We start from the raw sequence: 19,635 nt of genomic DNA, 5'->3' as shown, positions 1-19,635 counted from the left end.
ATGTTTTATTATTTGAATTTTTTCAATTAAAAAAGGATGTTGTTTGTGGACTCAGGGAGAGGAGCATCACACACAGGGGACAGTTAAGCGGGGGTAGGGAAGAGATAATGCAAGCAGGGGAAGGAGGGGAAGGTAGGTAGGGAGGGATAACATGTGGAGAAATGCCAGATATAGTATGCACCTAAAGTAAAATAAATAATTTTTTTTTGAAAAGGGTGTTGTTTTAAAAAATATGAACTTTTTGTCTAATTCAAAATATATTTAAAGGTATAAAACAAGGTAAAAACAAATAAAAGAGATTGAAATAAATCTTACCATAAAAAAGATTCTGTTTTGGTAAGTAAGCTTGAAGAATAATTCCATGTAAGAAAAAAATATAGTAGGATAAATTTAGTCGTGAGTAAAATAACTGGTTGTTTAAGAAACAGAGATGCTCAGGACAAATCAGAAAGTCAAGCATGTTATAAACCAATTTGTCTGTGTCTCAATAAGAGAATTTATTTAAAAAAAAAAATTTCTTATGACCAAGTTGTCTGATTAAAGGAAAATTATAATGTTATTTCTAAAGATTAGATTTGATGTAAAAAAAAACAAAAAACTTAAACATTAAATGATTGATTATAACAATGATTCAGAAGGAGTTGATTTACTCTTAATAAATTATAAGAGACCTTAACTTAAAGTTCAACTTCTATTGTATGGTGCTGGTTTTGGTTTTCTCTACCCTTTTACAAGGTACCTAATAGTAACACTCCCCCCCTTCAATTCATTTTCAGCTAATATCAGTTTATTTTTCTTCTGAGGGTTCTGTTGGTTGTGGTCTGAAGCTAGCAATATACTCTTAAAGGTCAAAAGAAAATGTTTTCTTCCAACAGAATCTCTAAGAACTAGAAGGTCTCTTTTGCCTTTTGAATCGGGCCTAATAGATTTTACATTTTATCAAAATAATTCCTATGTCATTGCTATTAAATTTGGTTTGCATAGGAAAAACTGAGATTAAAAACAATTTTTTTTTAAATTAAGGCTATTACATCCATAATCTTCCTATATATGATTTAAAAATCCTTATGATACTGAGTTACAGGGCTTTGATTCCTGATCTAAAAACACTTGAGTGCTGCTAAATCTGAATCATAGAAGTCTCATCATAGAAGTCTCATAGAAGCCCAGTAGAAGATACAGACCAAAATAAACTGTATTCCTGATGAACATGTCCAGAAGTTAAAGCTATTCAGCCCCTCCAGGGCCAAGGACTATTGTGAAAGAGGTGGGTGTGTAAGATTGTAAGAAAAAATTTTAATACATTAAGATAAATTCGATTTCTGTATTAATTAACTGTTAATGTCAAATTCACAATGATACAAGAACAGCATATGTGCCTTCTGTGTCAGATTAATGACTATTTCTTCAAGCATTAACCAATAAAGATTATAAAGGCATATGGAAGCAATATCTTATGATCAAGATGAAAATTTTATCGATTGTTTATAGGGAGAGGACCCAAGATGGCTGATTAGGAACAGCTCAGGATTTCAGCCCCCAGTGAAAGTACAGAGGGTGAGTCGATGCCACATTTCCAGATGGATTTTTATTGCCCACAGACCAGGAGATTCAAAGGCGGAGGAGCCCTATGGGTTTCCAGCATGGTTGTTTTGGCCGGCACGGCTGTTTTGGCCAGCCTGGCTGCTTTTCCAGCACTCTAGTGCAGGGGTTCTCCATACAAAATACACTGGACCGGGTGCCATTTTAGCTGGCGATTGGAGACCCGGGAAGGTAGATCGCCCATTCATCTAATTTAAAAAAAAAAAAAAAAAAACTGAAAAAGGGAACCAGGCCAGGAGATTCCTGGGCAAAATAAACAAAACAAAACAAAACAAAAAAAACGCCACGTTTCAACCCACGCAGTCAGTCACCGCACAGGAAATCACACACAGATCCAGGCGCCTTTTAAACAGGCGACTGGAATACCTGGGAGAGAGTCAACCATTCAACTTGAAAAAAAAAAGAAAAAAAAAAAGACTCTGAGTCAGGTGATCAGGCTCCGCTGGACCCATCACCACACACACACACACACACACACACACACACACACACACACACACACAAAACGAAAACAAAAAACAGAAAACAGCAATTGAAAATGCTCTGGGTTGAGAGTTTCACCGCGAGCACAGCTGAACCAAGGAGGGTCCAGCTCAGTGGGGGAAGGGTGTCCGCCATTACGAAGACACTCTACCACTATGGAGGCAATCCACCATTGCTGAGGCAGCCCACCATTGCTGAGGCAACCTGCCATTACAGACAGACTCCCTCATTACTAAGGTGGGCCACCATTGCCGAGGCAGTTCTAACTACACCCATATAAAGAGGACTGCAGGGAAGTCCACATGGCAGCCAGGCGGAGCCCACAGCAGCTCAGCAAAGCCACTGCAGGCAGGCAATGAATACACTGACTCCACGCTGAGTAGGGCAACCCTGAAGAAAAAAAGGCAGCAGCACAATAGAAACTCATAAATAAAGCCCTAACTCCCTGGGACAGAGCACCTGGGGGGTGGGGGGGGAAGAGTTTATGAGTTCTGCAGCACCAGCCCAGCATATCTGAATGAACAATGGAGCTCACAGCTCAGCACTTGTGCTCCGATAAAGGACAGACTGTCTCCTAAAGCAGCTCCCTGAACCTGTATGTCCAAATAGTCACCTCACAAAGGAGAGATCAGTCAGACATCTGTCATGTATCCTTCCGGGACAAAAAAGGCAGAAGAAACTGGTAGCAACCCTTACTGTTCTGCAGCTGCTGTGGGTGATCCCCAGGATAGCAGGGCCTAGAGTAGACCTCAGCAGTCTAACAGCAGAGGGGCCAGATTGTTAGAAGGAAAACTAAGAAACAGAAATAACTTCATCATCCACAAACTGGAATTTCACCCAGAGACCTAATCTGAAAGTCAGGAACTAAAAAGACAACAGATGGATAAACCCACAAAGATGAGAAGAAACCAGAGCAAAAAGGATGAAAATATCCAAAACCAGAACACCTCTCCTCCTACAAGGGATCACAACTCCTCACCAGCAAGGGAACAAGACTGTATGGAAAATGAGTGTGATGAAATGACAGAATCAGACTTCAGAACGTGAGTAATAAGAAACTTCTGTGAGCTAAAAGAACATGTTCTAACCCAATGAAAAGAAACTAGTATCTTTGAAAAAAGATATGATGAAATGCTAATGAGAATAGACAACTTAGGGAGGAATATAAGTGAACTGATAGAGCTGAAAAGCACAACACGAGGACTTCATGAAGCAGGCACAAGTTTCAACAGCTGAACTGACCAAACAGAAGAAAGAATATCAGAGGTCGAAGATCAGCTCAATGAAATAAAATGAGAAGGCAAGAATAGAGAAAAAATAGTAAAAAAAAGAATAAACAAAGTGTCCAAGAAATGTGGGACTATGTCAAAAGACAATCTACGTTTGATAGGTGTACCTGAATGTGATGAAGAGAATGAATCCAAGCTGGAAAATACTCTTCAGGATGTTATCCAGGAAAACTTCCCCAACCTAGCAAGGCAGGCCAATATTCAAGACCAGGAAATACAGAGAACGCCACAAAGATATTCCTCACAAGGAGCAACCCCAAGGCACATAATTGTCAGATTCACCAAGGTGGAAATGAAGGAGAAAATGCTAAGGGAAGCCAGAGAGAAAGGTTGGGTTACCAACAAAGGGAAGCCCATCAGAATCACAGTGGATATCTCTGCAGAAACCCTATAAGCCAGAAGACAGTGAGGGCCAATATTCAACATCCTTAAAGAAAAGAACCTTATACCCAGAATCTCATATCCAGCCAAAGTAAGCTTCATTAGTGAAAGAAAAATAAAATCCTTTGTGAACAAGCAAGTACACAGAGATTTTGTCACCACCAGGCCTGCTCTACAAAAGCTCCTGAAAGAGGCTCTACACATATAAAGGAACAACCAGTACCAGCCACTCCAAAAACATGCCAAATGGTAAAGAACAACAACACAATCAATAATCTGCATCAAGTAACGGACAAAACCGCCAGCTAGAATCAATATGGCAGGATCAAATTCACACATAACAATATTAATCTTAAATGTAAGTGGGCTAAAAGCCCCAATCAAAAGACACAGACTGGTAAATTGGATAAAATGCCAAAAACCATCAGTGTGCTATATCCAGGAAACCCATCTCACATGCAAGAATACACAAAGTCTCAATATAAAGGGATGGAGGAAGATTAACCAAGCAAATGGAGAGCCAAAAAAAAAAAAAAAGCAAGAGTTCCAATTCTCATCTCTGATAAAATAGATTTTAAAGCAACGAACATCAGAAGAGACAAAGAAGGACACTACGTAATGGTAAAAATATCAATGCAACAAGAAGAGTTAAGAATCCTAAATATATACACATCTAATATAGAAGCACCCAGATACATAAGGCAAGTTCTTAATGACTTACAAAGAGACTTAGACTCCCACATAACAATAGTAGGAGACTTTTAACACCCCATTGTCAATATTAGACAGATAAACAAGACAGAAAATTAACGAGGATATCCTGGACTTGAACTCAGACATGGAACAAGCAAATGTAACAGACATTTACAGAACTCTCCACCCCAAATCCACAGAATATACATTCTTCTCAACACCACATCGCACCTACTCTAAAATTGACCATGTAATTGGAAGCAAATCACTCCTCAGCAAATGCAAAAGAATGGAAATCATAACAAACAGTCTCTCAGACCACAGTGCAATCAAGTTAGAACTCAGAATGCATAAACTAACTCAGAACTGCACAATTTCATGGAAACTGAACAACTGGTTCTTGAATGTTGACTGCATAAACAACGAAATGAAGGCAGAAACAAAGATGTTCTTTGAAACCAACGAGAACGAAGACACAACATACCAGAATCTCTGGGGCACATTTAAAGCAGTCTCTAGAGGAAAATATATAGCAGTAAGTGCCCACATAAGAAGCAAGGAGAGATCAAAAATTGACATCCTATCATAAAAATTGAAAGAGCTAGAGGAGCAAGATTAAAAAAAACTCAAAACCTAGCAGAAGACAAGAAATAACTAACATCAGAGCAGAACTGATGGAGATAGAGACACCAAAAAAACCTTCAATAAATCAATAAATCCAGGAGCAGATTGTTCAAAAAGATCAACAAAATAGACAGACCACTAGCCAGTTAATAAAAAAGAAAACGGAATAATTAAATAGATGCAATAAAAAAGGATAAAGAGGATATCACCACAGATTCCCCAGAAATTCAAACCGTCATCAGAGATAATACAAACAACTCTATGCACATAAACTAGTACACCTTGAAGAAATTGATAAATTCCTGGACCCTTGCCTCCTCCCAAGCCAAAACCAGGAAGAAGTCGAAACCCTGAATAGACCAATAACCAGGTCTGAAGTTGAGGCAGCAATTAAGAGCCTACCACCCAAAAAAAGCCCAGGTCCAGATGGGTTCACAGCCGAATTCTACCAGACATACAAAAAGGAGCTGGTACCATTCCTTCTGAAACTATTCCAAATAATGCAAAATGAGGGAATCCTTCCCAAATCATTTTATGAGACCAACATCATCCTGATACCAAAACCCAGCAGAGACTCAACAAGAAAAGAAAACTCAGGCCAATATCCATGATGAACATAGATGCAAAAATATTCAATAAAATACTGGGAATCCGATTGCAACTGCACATCAAAAAGCTTATCCACCATGATCAAGTAGGATTCATCCCAGGGATGCAAGGCTAGTTCAACATACGCAAGTCTTTAAATGTAATTCACCACTTAAACAGAACCCAAGATAAAAACCACATGATTGTCTCAACTGATGTAGAGACGGCCTTTGACGAATTCAACAGCCTTTTATGCTAAAAACCCTCAATAATCTAGGTATTGATGGAATGTATCTCAAAATAATAAAAGCTACTGATGACATACCAACAGCCAATATCATACTGAATGGGCAAAAACTGGAAGCACTCCCTCTGAAATCTGGTACTAGACAAGGATGGCTTCTCTCAAAACTCCTATTCAATATAGTACTGTAAGTTATAGCCAGAGCAATCAGGCAAGAAAAAAAAATAAAGGGTATTCAAATAGGAAAGGAGATAGTCAAATTGTCTCTATTTACAGACGATATGTTTGTATATTGAGAAGACCCCATTGTCTCAGCCCAAAATCTCATGAAACTGATAAGCAAATTCAGAAAGTCTCAGGATACAAAATCAATGTGCAAAAATCACAAGCATTCCTATACACCAGTAACAGACTTAAAGAGAGCCAAATCAAGAAAGAACTGCCATTCACAATTGCTACAAAGAGAATAAAATACCTAGGAATAAAACTAACAAGGAACGTAAGGACCTCTTCAAGGAGAACTATAAACCAGTGCTCAATAAAATAAGAGAGGACACAAACAGATGGAGAAACATTCCATGTTCATGGTTAGGAAGAATCAGTATCGTGAAAATGGCCATACTGCCCAAAGTAACTTACAGACAACGCTATGCTTATCCAGCTACCAATGACGTTCTTCAAAGAACTGGAAAAAAACACCTTAAAAGTCATATGAGCCGGGCTCGGTGGCTCAAGCCTGTAATCCCAGCACTTTGGGAGGCTGAGGCGGGTGGATCACGAGGTCAAGAGATCGAGACCATCCTGGTCAACATGGTGAAACCCCGTTTCTACTAAAAATACAAAAAATTAGCTGGGCATGGTGGTTCATGCCTGTAATCCCAGCTACTCGAGAGGCTGAGGCAGGAGAATTGCCTGAACCCAGGAGGCGGAGGTTGCAGTGAGCCGAGATTGCGCCATTGCACTTCAGCCTGGGTAACAAGAGCGAAACTCCGTCTCAAAAAAAAAAAAAAAAAAAAGTCATATGGAACCAAAAGAAAGCCTGCTTAGCCAAGTCAATCCTAAGCAAAAAGAACAAAGCAGGAGATATCACACTACCAGACTTCAAACTACACTATAAGGCTACAGTAATCAAAACAACATGATACTGGCACCGAAACAGAGATATAGACCAACAGAACAGAACAGAAGCCTAGAAGGCAACACAACATATCTACAACCATCAAATCTCTGACAAACCTGACAAACACAAGCAATGGGGAAAGGATTCCCTGTTTAATAAGTGGTGTTGGGAAAACTGGCTAGCCATGTGCAGAAAGCAGCAACTGGATTACTTCCTGACACCTTACACTAAAATTAACTCCAGATGCATTAAAGAGTTAAACATAAGATGTAACACCATAAAAACCCTAGAAGAAAATCCAGGCAAACCCATTCAGGACATAGGCGTAGGCAAGGACTTCATGACCCAAACACCAAAAGCAATTAGCAACAAAAGCCAAAATAGACAAATGGGACCTAATCAAACTCCATAGCTTCTGCACAGCAAAAAAAAAAAAAAAAAAAAAGTCATTAGAGCAAATTGGCAACCAACAGAATGGTAAAATATTTTTGCAGTTTACCCATCTGACAAAGGGCTGATATCCAGAATTTACAAAGAACTAATACAGATTTACAAGAAAAAAACAAACAAGCCCATTCAAAAGTAGGCAAAGGATATGAACAGACAGTTTATAAAAGAAGACATACATGAGGCCAACAAACATATGAAAAAATGCTCTTCATCACTGGTCATTAGAGAAATGGAAATCAAAACTACACTGAGATAACATCTCACGCCAGTTAGAATGGTGATCTATAAAAATCTGGAGACAACAAGATGCTGGAGAGGATGTGGAGGAATAGGAACACTTTTACACTGTTGGTGGGAGTGTAAATTAGTTCAACCATTGTGGAAGATAGTGTTGCAATTCCTTAAAGATCTAGAAATAGAAACTCCATTTGACCCAGCAATCCCATTACTGGGTATATATCCAAAGGATTATAAATCATTCTACTATAAGGCCACAAGCACACAAATGTTCACTGCAGCACTGTTTACAATAGCAAAGACCTGGAACCAACCGAATGACCATCGATGATAGACTGGACAGGGAAAATGTGGCATATATACACCATGGAATACTATGCAGCCATCAAAAAGGATGAGTTTGTGTCCTTTGTAGTGACATGGATGAACCTGGAAACCATTATTCTCAGCAAACTGACACAAGAACAGGAAATGAAACACCACATGTTCTCACTTATAGGCAGATGCTGAACAATGAGAACACATGGACACAGGGAGGGAGCACTACACCCTGGGGTCTGTTTGGGGGAAAACAGGGGTGTACACTGGGGGGTGGGGAGTTCGGGAGAGATAGCATGAAAGAAATTCCAGATTTAGGTGAAGAGGAGGAAGGAAGCAAATCACACTGCCATGTGTGTACCTATGCAACTATCTTGCATGTTCTTCAGATGTACCCCAAAACCTGAAATGCAATAAAAATTAAAAAAAAAAATTTATGGATAATAAATGTAATTGGATTCATGCCAGTTTTATTAAAGGTCATTGTTTGTAAAGTTAAGTATCCTCTATCAAAGAAAGGTTTTCACCTCTTTTTCTTTTCTTTTTTTTTTTTTTTAAATCCTGCACTTTGGTTAAATTTTGATATATTTTACAATTATCTGTGATGTTGCTTTGTTTATCAGGTGTTTCAAATGTTTAATATTTGACAAATTTTCCAAAAGCAAATCATAAATGCTGTCCTTTTTTGACTTAATCCTTTAAGATATTACTAATAGGTTCCCAAAAGTCCAAAATGACATATATGGTTTATTTGGTACATAAATTATACAGGAAGTTTTGTCAAATATAAAATGATGCTTAACTTTCTTGGGGCTGCATCTGTATATATAGGCTATGGCTATATATAGTGTGTTGCAAAACTATGGGAAATATTATAATTCTGATATGTCTTAATGTGTACTATCAGTAATAATTATAATTTTACATTAAATTAATGTATGCCACAGAGGTAATATATTTCCTTGCCAATTATGTCTTTGACTATGACTGCTCTGAACTTTTTTATCATCCACAGACAATTGCTGTCTTGATTTGGCCCTCCTTAGGTGGATTTACAATCATTTATAAACTGTAACAGGTTCTCTTAAATGAAGGTTTCTAATAACTTGGAAATTGTGACATCAGATTATAGAAAAAATGTTCAGGACTCATGGAAAGCTAAAATGTTTGTGAACATCAAGCAGAACAGGAATTACCTGCATGGACTAAACTGACAAAATTTGAAGTGATGTTTTAAACTTTTAGCTGAAAATGTTGCTGATGCTTTGTTTTTCAGAGTCAAGAAAACATTGAAGCTCCTTACAGTTTTTGACAATTGAGTAGGGAGCTCATGTTGGCTCATGCCTGTACTCCCAGCACTTTGGGAGGCCAAGGCAAGTAGATCATGAGGTAAAGAGATCAGGAGATCCTGGCCAACATGATGAAACCCTGTCTCTACTAAAAATACAAAAATTAGCCGGGCATTGGTGGCATGAGCCTGAGGTCCCAGCTACTCAGGAGGCTGAGGCGGAAGAATCACTTGAACCCAAGAGGCAGAGGTTGCAGGGAGCCGAGATTGTGCCTCTGTACTCTAGCCTGAAGACAGAGCAAGACTCCGTCTCAAAAAAAAAAAAAAAAAAAAAAAAAAAAAATTGAGTAATGTATACTCCTATTGTCTAACTGATTTCTCCAGAATTTGGAAACTATTTGAAAGTATTCTTAACAATTAATGCAATACAATTATTGCCTAAGTAAAGTAAGCATCTGTTTTCAATTGTAACAGGACACAATTGGAAAAACTCACTATTTTGGCAAGGCTTTGAATGAAATGGTGTGCTTTCCTTTAAGGAATCAAACTTGACCTATAGAGTCCATAAAATTCCCTTAAGAAATCTGGCCTCATAACTTTGTCTGCACAGTCCCTCTACAGGGTTTCTAAGCTATGTTAAGTAAAGAATATCATTTTCTGACAGGCCTGAGAGCCCTCACTTTATCCTGGAATCTCAAGAGTAGAGGAATTCAACCAACTTAGGGGGACTGATGGTACAAATCAAAGGCAGGGCTCAGCTTTAAAAATGTCTTGGCTGAGATTACTTCTATGAAACCAAGTTCCATCAAAGCCAATTTAAAAAATAAGACCATGTGAAAAATAATTATTCTTGCTGTGCTTTATACAAATAATCTGGCCAAGTATAACAAGTAAAATATATACTACCATGATGTGTCTTTAATGTGAAACGGGAGATTATGTTTGAAGAACTTTAGCACACCTGTGGCCAGAGTCTAGTATTGCCTAATGTTTTTCCTGCAGTTTGGAACAATTCTAATTTTTCTTGGCCAAAAGTCTACAAAATAATGTTTTGAATTTTTTCCCCATTTTTCCTAATTTTTAGTCATGGAAAACTAACCTATGCTTTCGCATAAAGCCCTGAGACCCTTAGAACTGAAGCTAGACAACTTGAATGTCAGAAAAAAAAAAATAACAAACTATTTATACACATAAGCCACTTTCATACCTGTCTACTGATGTATATGGACTTCAGAATAATATGGTCTGTCCCTCTCTGTATCAATTTTTCCATGATTTTCCTTTTGTTTGTATTTTTTCCCTTCTTCCCCATCTTCTCTTCATAGAAAATAACACTTCACAACCTTTTAAAAATGAACTCGCCTAATAACTCATGACCTATCTAACTAGAAATAAACCATAGTAGCCATGAAAGATCAAACAAAACTGACCAGACTCATATCCTTCTCCAAATGATTAACAAAAAAAGGTGTGTGTGGTGCGGAGAATTAAAAGGAAAATATCTTAGGTACCTGAGATCACTAAGCTAAAGGGAAAGTCAAGCTGGTAACTGTTTACAGCAAACTTGCCTCCATTCTATACAAAGTCACCCCTCTATTTACTGAGTTAAATGTATATCTAATTGCCTTCTTTGGAGAGGCTAATCAGAAATGCAGAAGAATCCAACCATTTGTCTCTTACTTGCCTGTGGCATGGAAACCACGGTGCCCCACCCACCGCAACTTCGAGTTGTGCCACCTTTCTGGACTGATCCAATGTTCATCTTACATACGTTGATTGATGTCTCATATCTCCCTAAAATGTATAAAACCAAACTGTGCTCTGATCACTTTGGGCACAGGTCATCAGAACTTCCTGAGGATGTAACACAAGTGCACATCTTCAACCTTGGCTAAATAAACTTTCTAAATCATCTGAGAGCTGTCTCAGATTTTCATTAACTAATGATGAGTTATTGTTTCACGGGGTCAGAGTTTCAGTTTGGGATTATAAAAACGTGCCTAAGATAAAAACAGTGGTTTTGGCTGCACAACAACATGAAAACGTAATGGTACTGAATTTAACAAAAATTGTTAAATCATTAATTTTCTGTTTAACATACAACAAAATATTCTAAAAATATACTATTGTTGCCGGACGCAGTGGCTCAAGCCTGTAATCAGCACTTTGGGAGGCCGGGGCGGGAAGATCACAAGGTCAAGAGATAGAGACCATCCTGGTCAACATGGTGAAACCCTGTCTCTACTAAACATACAAAACATTAGCTGGGCATAGTGGTGCGTGCCTGTAATACCAGCTACTCGGGAGGCTGAGACAGGAGAATTGCCTGAACCCAGGAGGCGGACAGAGGTTGCGGTGAGCCGAGATTGCACCATTGCACTCTAGCCTGGGTGACAAGAGCGAAACTCCATCTCAAAAAAAATAAAAAATATAAAAATATACTATTGTCACAGCAGAATCAGATACTAGTGATATTAATGTGATTAAAATAGAAAATGATGTGAGAATTTTAAACATGTTCTGGAGGTCAATATTAATGAATTATAAATCTGAAACTTAACCTATTATTTTTCTGTTATAAAACTTTTGAATCTTAAGTAAAAGCTTTAAACAAAAATAATTTTTCTACATGCTTTTATCTGAAATAATAAACTGCAATTCAATTTTATAATTTATTTATAATTTTATTTATCTATTTTTTTTTGAGACAAAGTATTTGCTCTGTCACCAAGGCTGGAGTGCAGTGGCACAATCTCAGTTCACTGTAACCTCTGCCTCCTGGTTTCAAGTAATTCTGCTGCCTCAGCCTCAAGAGCCACTGGGAATACAGGCACCCACCACTATACCAGGCTAATGTTTTCATTTCTGTAAAGACAGAGTTTCACCATGTTGGCCAGGCTGGTCTTGAGCTCCTGACCCCAAGTGATCTGCCTGCCTCAGCCCCACAAAGTGTTGGGATTACACGTGTGAGCCATGGTACCTGCTCAAGGAGCCATGTTAAGAACAAACAATTCAAACAAATACTTGACAAATATAATTGTGGTTGCAATGCATAACTGTTTTATTTTTTGAAAAAATTCAAAAACTCTTATTTCTATTCTATTTCACCTCATTTACTTTAAGGTGTTTTGTAACCACTGTCCCGTTTAAGATTTTGTTTATTAATTTTCCATGTATCTTTGAAACATTTCTGTAAATTTCTTCGAGTTTTTTTGTTTGTTTGTTTTTTAAGAGACTACATTTAATAGAGGAAGACCACTAATGCTTCAAAGGAAAAATTCTCCAGATAAAGTAATATAGAAACATCTTTTCACTGGCTCGGTGAACGTCTCAGCTAATCAGGTAATTTTCTTCCTATTAGGTATCATTCTGCAAACAGTAATAGGCTTAATTTATCATTAATATAAAAAGTTTCAAAAACAGAGTAGACATAAGATAGTAATTTTATTTCTCTATTAGCAATGCATTTTATATACTTTAATTTTACTTACATTTAAAATATTTTACCAGTGGTGGTGGCTTACACCTACAATCTCACTCTTTTGAGAGGCTGAGGCAGTCGGATCCCCTTATTTCAGGAGTTCACCCCAGCCTAGTCAACATAGCGAAACCCCATCTCTACTAAAACATAAAATAAGCTGTGTGTCGTGGTACATGCTTGTAATCAAGCTATTCAGGAGGCTGAGGTGGGAGAATTGCTTGAACCCAGGAGGCAGATGTTGCAGTGAGCTGCGATCTCACTATTGCATTCCAGCCTGGGTAAGAGAGCAAGACGCTGTCTCAAAACAATAAAAAATAGGGGCCGGGCGCGGTGGCTCACGCCTATAATCCCAGCACTCTGGGAGGCCGAGGCGGGTGGATCACGAGGTCAAGAGATAGAGACCATCTTGGTCGGCAAGGTGAAACCCCACCTCTACTAAAAATACAAAAATTAGCCGGGCATGAGTGGTGCACGCCTGTAGTCCCAGCTACTCGGGAGGCTGAGGCAGGAGAATTGCTTGAACCCAGGAGGCAGAGATTGCGGTGAGCGGAGATAGTGCCATTGCACTCCAGCCTGGGTAACAACAGCGAAACACCGTCTCAGGAAAAAAAAAAAAAAAAGAAAAAAAAAATAATAAAAAAATAAAAAATAATAAAATAAAATAAAAGTTTAATAATTTATGGGCTATAGCACTTTAAAAACACACTGTTAACAGTATACACTAGACAGTAGTTACAAAAGTAATGTGCCCTATTAAAAAATAGCAACAATTGAACAAGAAAAGAAGGAAAAACTTACTCTCAATGATTCCTGGAAGGAGGAAGCCTGGTATTGTGCATATTTAGCAATTGTAGTATGAGATCTGTTACTTTCACAACGCCAAATTTTCTTTGTTCCAGTGGGATCCCAGTTTTCATCTGATGGTTGCAACAACTGTGTCCTCACTTCTACCATATGTTCATTGTTAGCTTCTACCAAAGTTTTCGTAGAGAAAAGCCCAAGATCTTTAAAAATAAGTAAGTTGTGTTCAGCAGCAGAGTTGTATTCAGTTCCATTAAAAAGACAAATTACTTCTAAAAACTATTGAATAAAGTTCCATCTGTTTCCCTTAAGAGGGCTCTAAGCCATTTGGTATCAGAGTTATAAAGCAGTTCCTTGAAGCTCCGGATGTAACCATCATGTCAGGGATATGAGAGTTGAATTTCAGCATTTATAAACATAATTCGATTTTACTTATATTTTGATACTCAAGACTTCTTCAACTATGTAACGTAAATCTCTTATGTTGCATGATACCAAATTTAAACCTAAAGTAAAAATCCACTGTAACAGTAGCCAGTAACCATTATCATTCACATCAGTGCTAAAGATGCTCGCTCATGCATAAGAGACATAAAAGTCAGAGAGAAAGAGAATATACATTAAAATAAAGACTCAGAACGATGGGAAAAAAAAATCATTAGTAAGTTTCTGTCTATGTTATAAAGTTTTAAAGATAGTAAAAAAAATAATAATAATCAATTTTGTTTTTAAGCTTACCTAATTTAAGAGCTCCAGCAAGGCCACGTATTACTGTGACAGGGTTTTTTGGATTTGTACAAAATTGATGTAATGGAGGAAAGAAAGCATCACGTTTATTTTCCAACTGCAAAAGCAAAATATTTTGTTAGGTCTCAGGTAAGTGACAAAATATACCTCCAATTTGTGTCTTTAATAAAATAACTAAATATTGTACTACAAATTTGTGGGTTTTTTCCATCAATATGGCAATTTAAAATCTGTAATGTATCGTAATCTTTGATATGTGTTGCTACATATTATGTACTCTTATTATTTGTCCTGTTAGGAAAGTGTGGAGGTACTAGCTAAAAAAACTCTCTCTTTTAAAAAGATACATTTTAAATTTTATTCATTTTAAAAGTGTTACCTATCTCTAATATCAAAACAATTCATAAAATCTTTTAAGTTATTTGAATTGTTCAAAAATATTTCCCAAGCATATTTTTCAAGTACCTTCTATTAGTTCTTAAACAAGACAACAGGTAGAAGTGACATTTAAACTTTAAAATCAAAAATTTTTAATTTTAAAATTTTTAAATCAAAAATTCTAAATAAGATCCAAAACAAGCATATCTTAAATTTGTATTTATTGCCTCAAAGTTTCACCTGAAAGATTTATTTTATTCTCCTTTCCTGACTCTTCTAACACCATTTTCAATAAATTTCAACTAGGTAAAAGATTTAATATTGACCACCTGTCCAAAAAAAATGCCAACATCTCCAAAATCCTCTCTTACAGATACAAGATCATTCTAATTACAGCATCTTCATTTTTTTAGCGTAAGATTCTTTAATTTGTCATGGAAAATGAAACAGCTGGGTGAGAAACTCTTCAGGAGGAAAAATAGTTATTTTGATGTAAGCCACATCAATTTTCTATATCAAATGCTTACATTGCTGAACAGTAAAAAAACTGCTTCAATTCAAAGGGAAATTTTATATCTACCTGTATTTATGTAAAACTTTAAAATACATGTGATCCTAATCATTTTTAAATCCTCAACCAGTTTTTATGGAGCTAGAAAAAAATCTCATTATGGAAAGGATGTACAGTTATACATAACTAGAAGCATCACAATTCAGATTTAAACAATGTTTACTAAAAGCTGACCCTGGAACAATTGTTTCACTACTTTCATACAATCCCAGTCAGTAATTGAGAAGATCTTAATTATTCTGCACAAAAACCTGTTTGCATACTCGTTTCAACTTTTCTGTCAAAGGCCAGACAGTAAGTATTTTTTGCTTTATGAACAACTCAGTCTCTTTTGCAAACTCTGTCGATGTATTGCAAATGCAATCATAAAGACAGCAACTAAATAAGGATGGCTATGTTTCAATAGAATTTTATTTTCAAGGCCGGGCGCGGTGGCTGAAGCTTGTTATCCCAGCACTTTGGGAGGCCGAGGCGGGTGGATCACGAGGTCAAGAGATCGAGACCATCCTGGTCAACATGGTGAAATCCCGTCTCTACTAAAAATACAAAAAATTAGCCGGGCATGGTGGCGCATGCCTGTAATCCCAGCTATTCAGGAGGCTGAGGCAGGAGAATTGCCTGAACCCAGGAGGCGGAGGTTGCGGTGAGCCGAGATCGCGCCATTGCACTCCAGCCTGGGTAACAAGAGCGAAACTCCGTCTCAAAAAAAGAAAAAGTCTGTGCTCTCTAAGGGAATCTGCCTTGATTTAAAAAATACATCAATTTTCTAAGAGACATTAGGTAGGATGCTTTATTTATTTGTAAGATACTCAATGGAGACTCACATAAATACTAGGTGTGGGTGGGTTCAATTTGTCCTTTGGCAAGGGTGGGTATGGCGAAGTTGGTGGTCTTGGAGGTGGACATTTATCCAAAGAAATGCAGCTATTAAACAAGCCATTTTTACCTAGATTCCTAAAGAAAAAACAAAGGGGGGCAGAATAAATGTATCAGTTATATATTTATCTTAAACAATAGAAAGAAAAAAGAAAATCTCAATTAAAAAACAAACATAAGGCATTCAAAAAAAACACAAATAGTGCAGGATATTCAGATCCATTAAATAAAAAGTTGAGAACTATTAAATTTCAGCAGATGTGATTTCTTATAAATGCTAAACAAAATATACTACATACAGAGTACATAAAGTATTGACAATATTTCTCTTATTGTTCATTTCCAATTTGCTTTCTCATATCAAACATTAATACAAATTCAAATATTCTCTTCAATATGTACTACCCTTAAATATTCTCCATAAAATAAAATAGTTGATCAGGATGTGGTTTATATATCCTTATTATCAATCTCCTTTCTGACATGGTATCTTAGTAATTATTTCTAGAATACCATAGTGACAACTTTCAAATACAGAAAGCTCATTAGTTTCATCCTCAAGACTTACTTTCTGGGGAATTAACTAATACTCAACCAGACTCCATTTACCAAACTTCCACTTCTTATAATTTTAAGTGATGCATCCAGTTGCTCTGTGTTGTCATATTGTGCACAATTATTACTTAACAGTATTCCAATTTTTCCTTTAATGAAAGATTCATTATTTATTAAATTATTGATAAATTATTCAAATGTGGTAAAATTACTTCCATATTCCAATTATTCTTTTAGTATACAAACATAGGAAGAATATTTCTAAACCCTTCACATTTTAACAAATTTGAAAAACTGGTAAGCCCTTCAAATTACTCAAGCTGTCTCACCTAATTATTAAAATTCTGAAATAATGTATTAAAATATCAAAGGAAGGAGCTCTTAAAAATGTTAATATTTCAGACAAACACCTAAACCGTCCATTTTGGAAAGTTAAAAAAGAAAATCAGTAACCGTATTTATTTCAGAAGAAATTCTGTTTTTATCTAAATATATAGAATAACAAAAGCTGAAGTAAAAACTTGTTTGGCTTTATTTTCCTATATAGAAAAATACTTTCAAGTCAGGCCTCTGTGGTTGCTTTAATAAAAACAGAAGTCTTGAAATGCAACATATACAGTTTTAAGATGTCAACGAAATAGCCCCTACAGTGTATAATCTTTGTAAACAACTAAAATGGTCTTAGGCATTTTTAAGTTAAGAATTAGCTTAGAAATGTGACTTCTCTAATTTTTAAATTAAAAATATGCAAATATTTATTAAATATTTACATTTAACTATTAAGTTCTAAAGTAGTATCTCGATTTCAGTTTCTCTCCACAGAGCATAATGACTCATATATAGTTATAGCTGATACATGTTAAACTTTTAAACTTAAACATAGAATTGAACCTAATTTATAAACTCCTTAGAACTTTTGTTTTTAATAAAGAGAACATACTTAGTGAAGAAACAATTCAAATATTCTCACTATACCAGAATTTATTTGTACTAAATATGGTCAAATGTTTAACTGTACTATAAATTTCTTTATGCTAATTTACTGTGGTATCAAAAATTTAGTTAAACAACATCCTCTATAAAAACTGAGAACAGGAAGGGCACAGTGGCTCAAGCCTGTAATTCCAGCATTTTGGGAGGCCAAACCAGGCGGATCATCTGAGGTACGGAGTTCAAGACCAGCCTGACCAACATTGAGAAATCCCTAAAAATATAAAAATACTAAAAATACTAAATTAGCCAAGGATGATGGCATACACCTTTAATCTCAGCTACACAGGAAGCTGAGGCAGAAAATATACTTAAACCTAGGAGGCAGGAGTCCCAGTGAGCCGAGATCATGCCACTGCACTCCAGTGAAGGCAACAAGAGTGAAATTACCTCTCAAAACAAACAACAAAAAACCACAAGGCTAGGAAACTGTCATTGACTGTAGAAATTTGTCTTTGTAATTTCTACAGTTTGCAAAAGAAAAAAAAAGTGGATACATTGGAAGCTAAAGCAATTGAAAATATAGATACCTTTATTTAAAAAAAGAAATAACAAGATGAGCATGAGCAAAGGAGCCATGATTCAATCACCAGGAAGCTGAAATCACAAATTTAAATTGTGAAAGCTGCATAATACTGTAACTACAACTAAGATGAACCAATTCCCTGATTAAAAATAAGTTACTAGGAAAATACAAATAAGAAGACTCATCAGAATAAACGGTACAATAAATTGTATCTAACGGTTCCTTAACATATTTCTATTAATTATCAGAAGTAAAACACAAGCTTTAGGAAGTTACTTACAGGAACTAATTAATATATGCATTTTTAAAAAGTAAATAGTGTAAATAGTATTATCTTTTTCTTAAAAGGTATCTATCCAACCTTAATGGAAAGAGGTAAAGTCTTTTTGTACAGCCACATTTAGGTAATGATCCTACAGACAAGAGAAATAGACTATCTGCTGAATGCATGTGTCCAAAATTCTTCAAAAGAAATAATGAAACTTTATTATTAAAGTCCGTAATGACAATGAAACAAAACTGAAGAAAAAGCAAATGCTGGAAAGGCTAGAGTTTATCTTATCTGAAAGCTTAATCTTAACCTTTACCTATTGAAGACATTCATCAGACAAGATCAGATGAGAAACCCCATCTCTACTAAAAATACAAAAAATTAGCTAGGCATGGTGGCACATCCCTATAATCCCAGCTACTCAGGAAGCTGAGGCAGGAAAATCACATGAACCTGGGAAGTAGAGGTTGCAGTGAGCTGAGATCGCTCTACTGCACTCCAGCCTGGGCAAGAAGGGCGAAACTCTGCCTCAAAAAACAACAAAAAAATACATTGATCATTGTATAATATTACTTTGGGAGGCCGAGGCGGGTGGATCACGAGGTCAAATCGAGACCAACCTGGTCAACATGGTGAAACCCCGTCTCTACTAAAAATACAAAAACTTAGCTGGGCATAGTGGCGCGTGCCTGTAATCCCAGCTACTCAGGAGGCTGAGGCAGGAGAACTGCCTGAACCCAGGAGGCGGAGGTTGCGGTGAGCCGAGATCGCGCCATTGCACTCCAGCCTGGGTAACAAGAGCGAAACTCCGTCTCAAAAAAAAAAAAAAAAAAAGATGGCTTTTTTGAAAATAATGTACCTAGGTTTAGTTTCAAGTTCATCTATATAATTTAGCATAAAGTGAGATTCTCTTCATATAAATACCACATAAAAAATTACCTTATAAGCCTCCTTAATCAGGGAAATTAACTCTCTTACTTCCATATTACTTAATTTATTTGACTCAGATTTCTGCCCAGAATAGATGCTATTATCAACTGACTGAATTTCTCATACTGGCTCTTTCTCTACAACTCAGAACAATTTTATTCCCAACTTTAGAATCCACCCTTTTATTATCTT

At 36.5% G+C, this 19,635-nt stretch overlaps 1 protein-coding gene across 1 annotated transcript in view; it reads right to left on the bottom strand.

The window, feature by feature from the left end:
• The window catches only part of LOC141583002 (histone demethylase UTY-like), a 219,099-nt gene that overhangs the window by 51,673 nt on the left and 147,791 nt on the right, over nt 1-19,635 (bottom strand). Inside the window, exons 19-21 of the mRNA XM_074392434.1 lie at nt 16,120-16,249; nt 14,338-14,443; nt 13,597-13,802 (exon numbers count right to left, since the gene is read on the bottom strand). Of these exons, the coding sequence (XP_074248535.1) occupies nt 13,597-13,802; nt 14,338-14,443; nt 16,120-16,249 (442 nt within the window). The remainder of the gene's footprint in view (nt 1-13,596; nt 13,803-14,337; nt 14,444-16,119; nt 16,250-19,635) is intronic.

Source organism: Saimiri boliviensis, chromosome Y (assembly GCF_048565385.1).
Source record: "Saimiri boliviensis isolate mSaiBol1 chromosome Y, mSaiBol1.pri, whole genome shotgun sequence".
NCBI lineage: Eukaryota > Metazoa > Chordata > Mammalia > Primates > Cebidae > Saimiri > Saimiri boliviensis.
The sequence above is the reverse complement of the archived record's forward strand: the minus strand, read 5'-3'. Positions and strand labels throughout refer to the sequence as shown.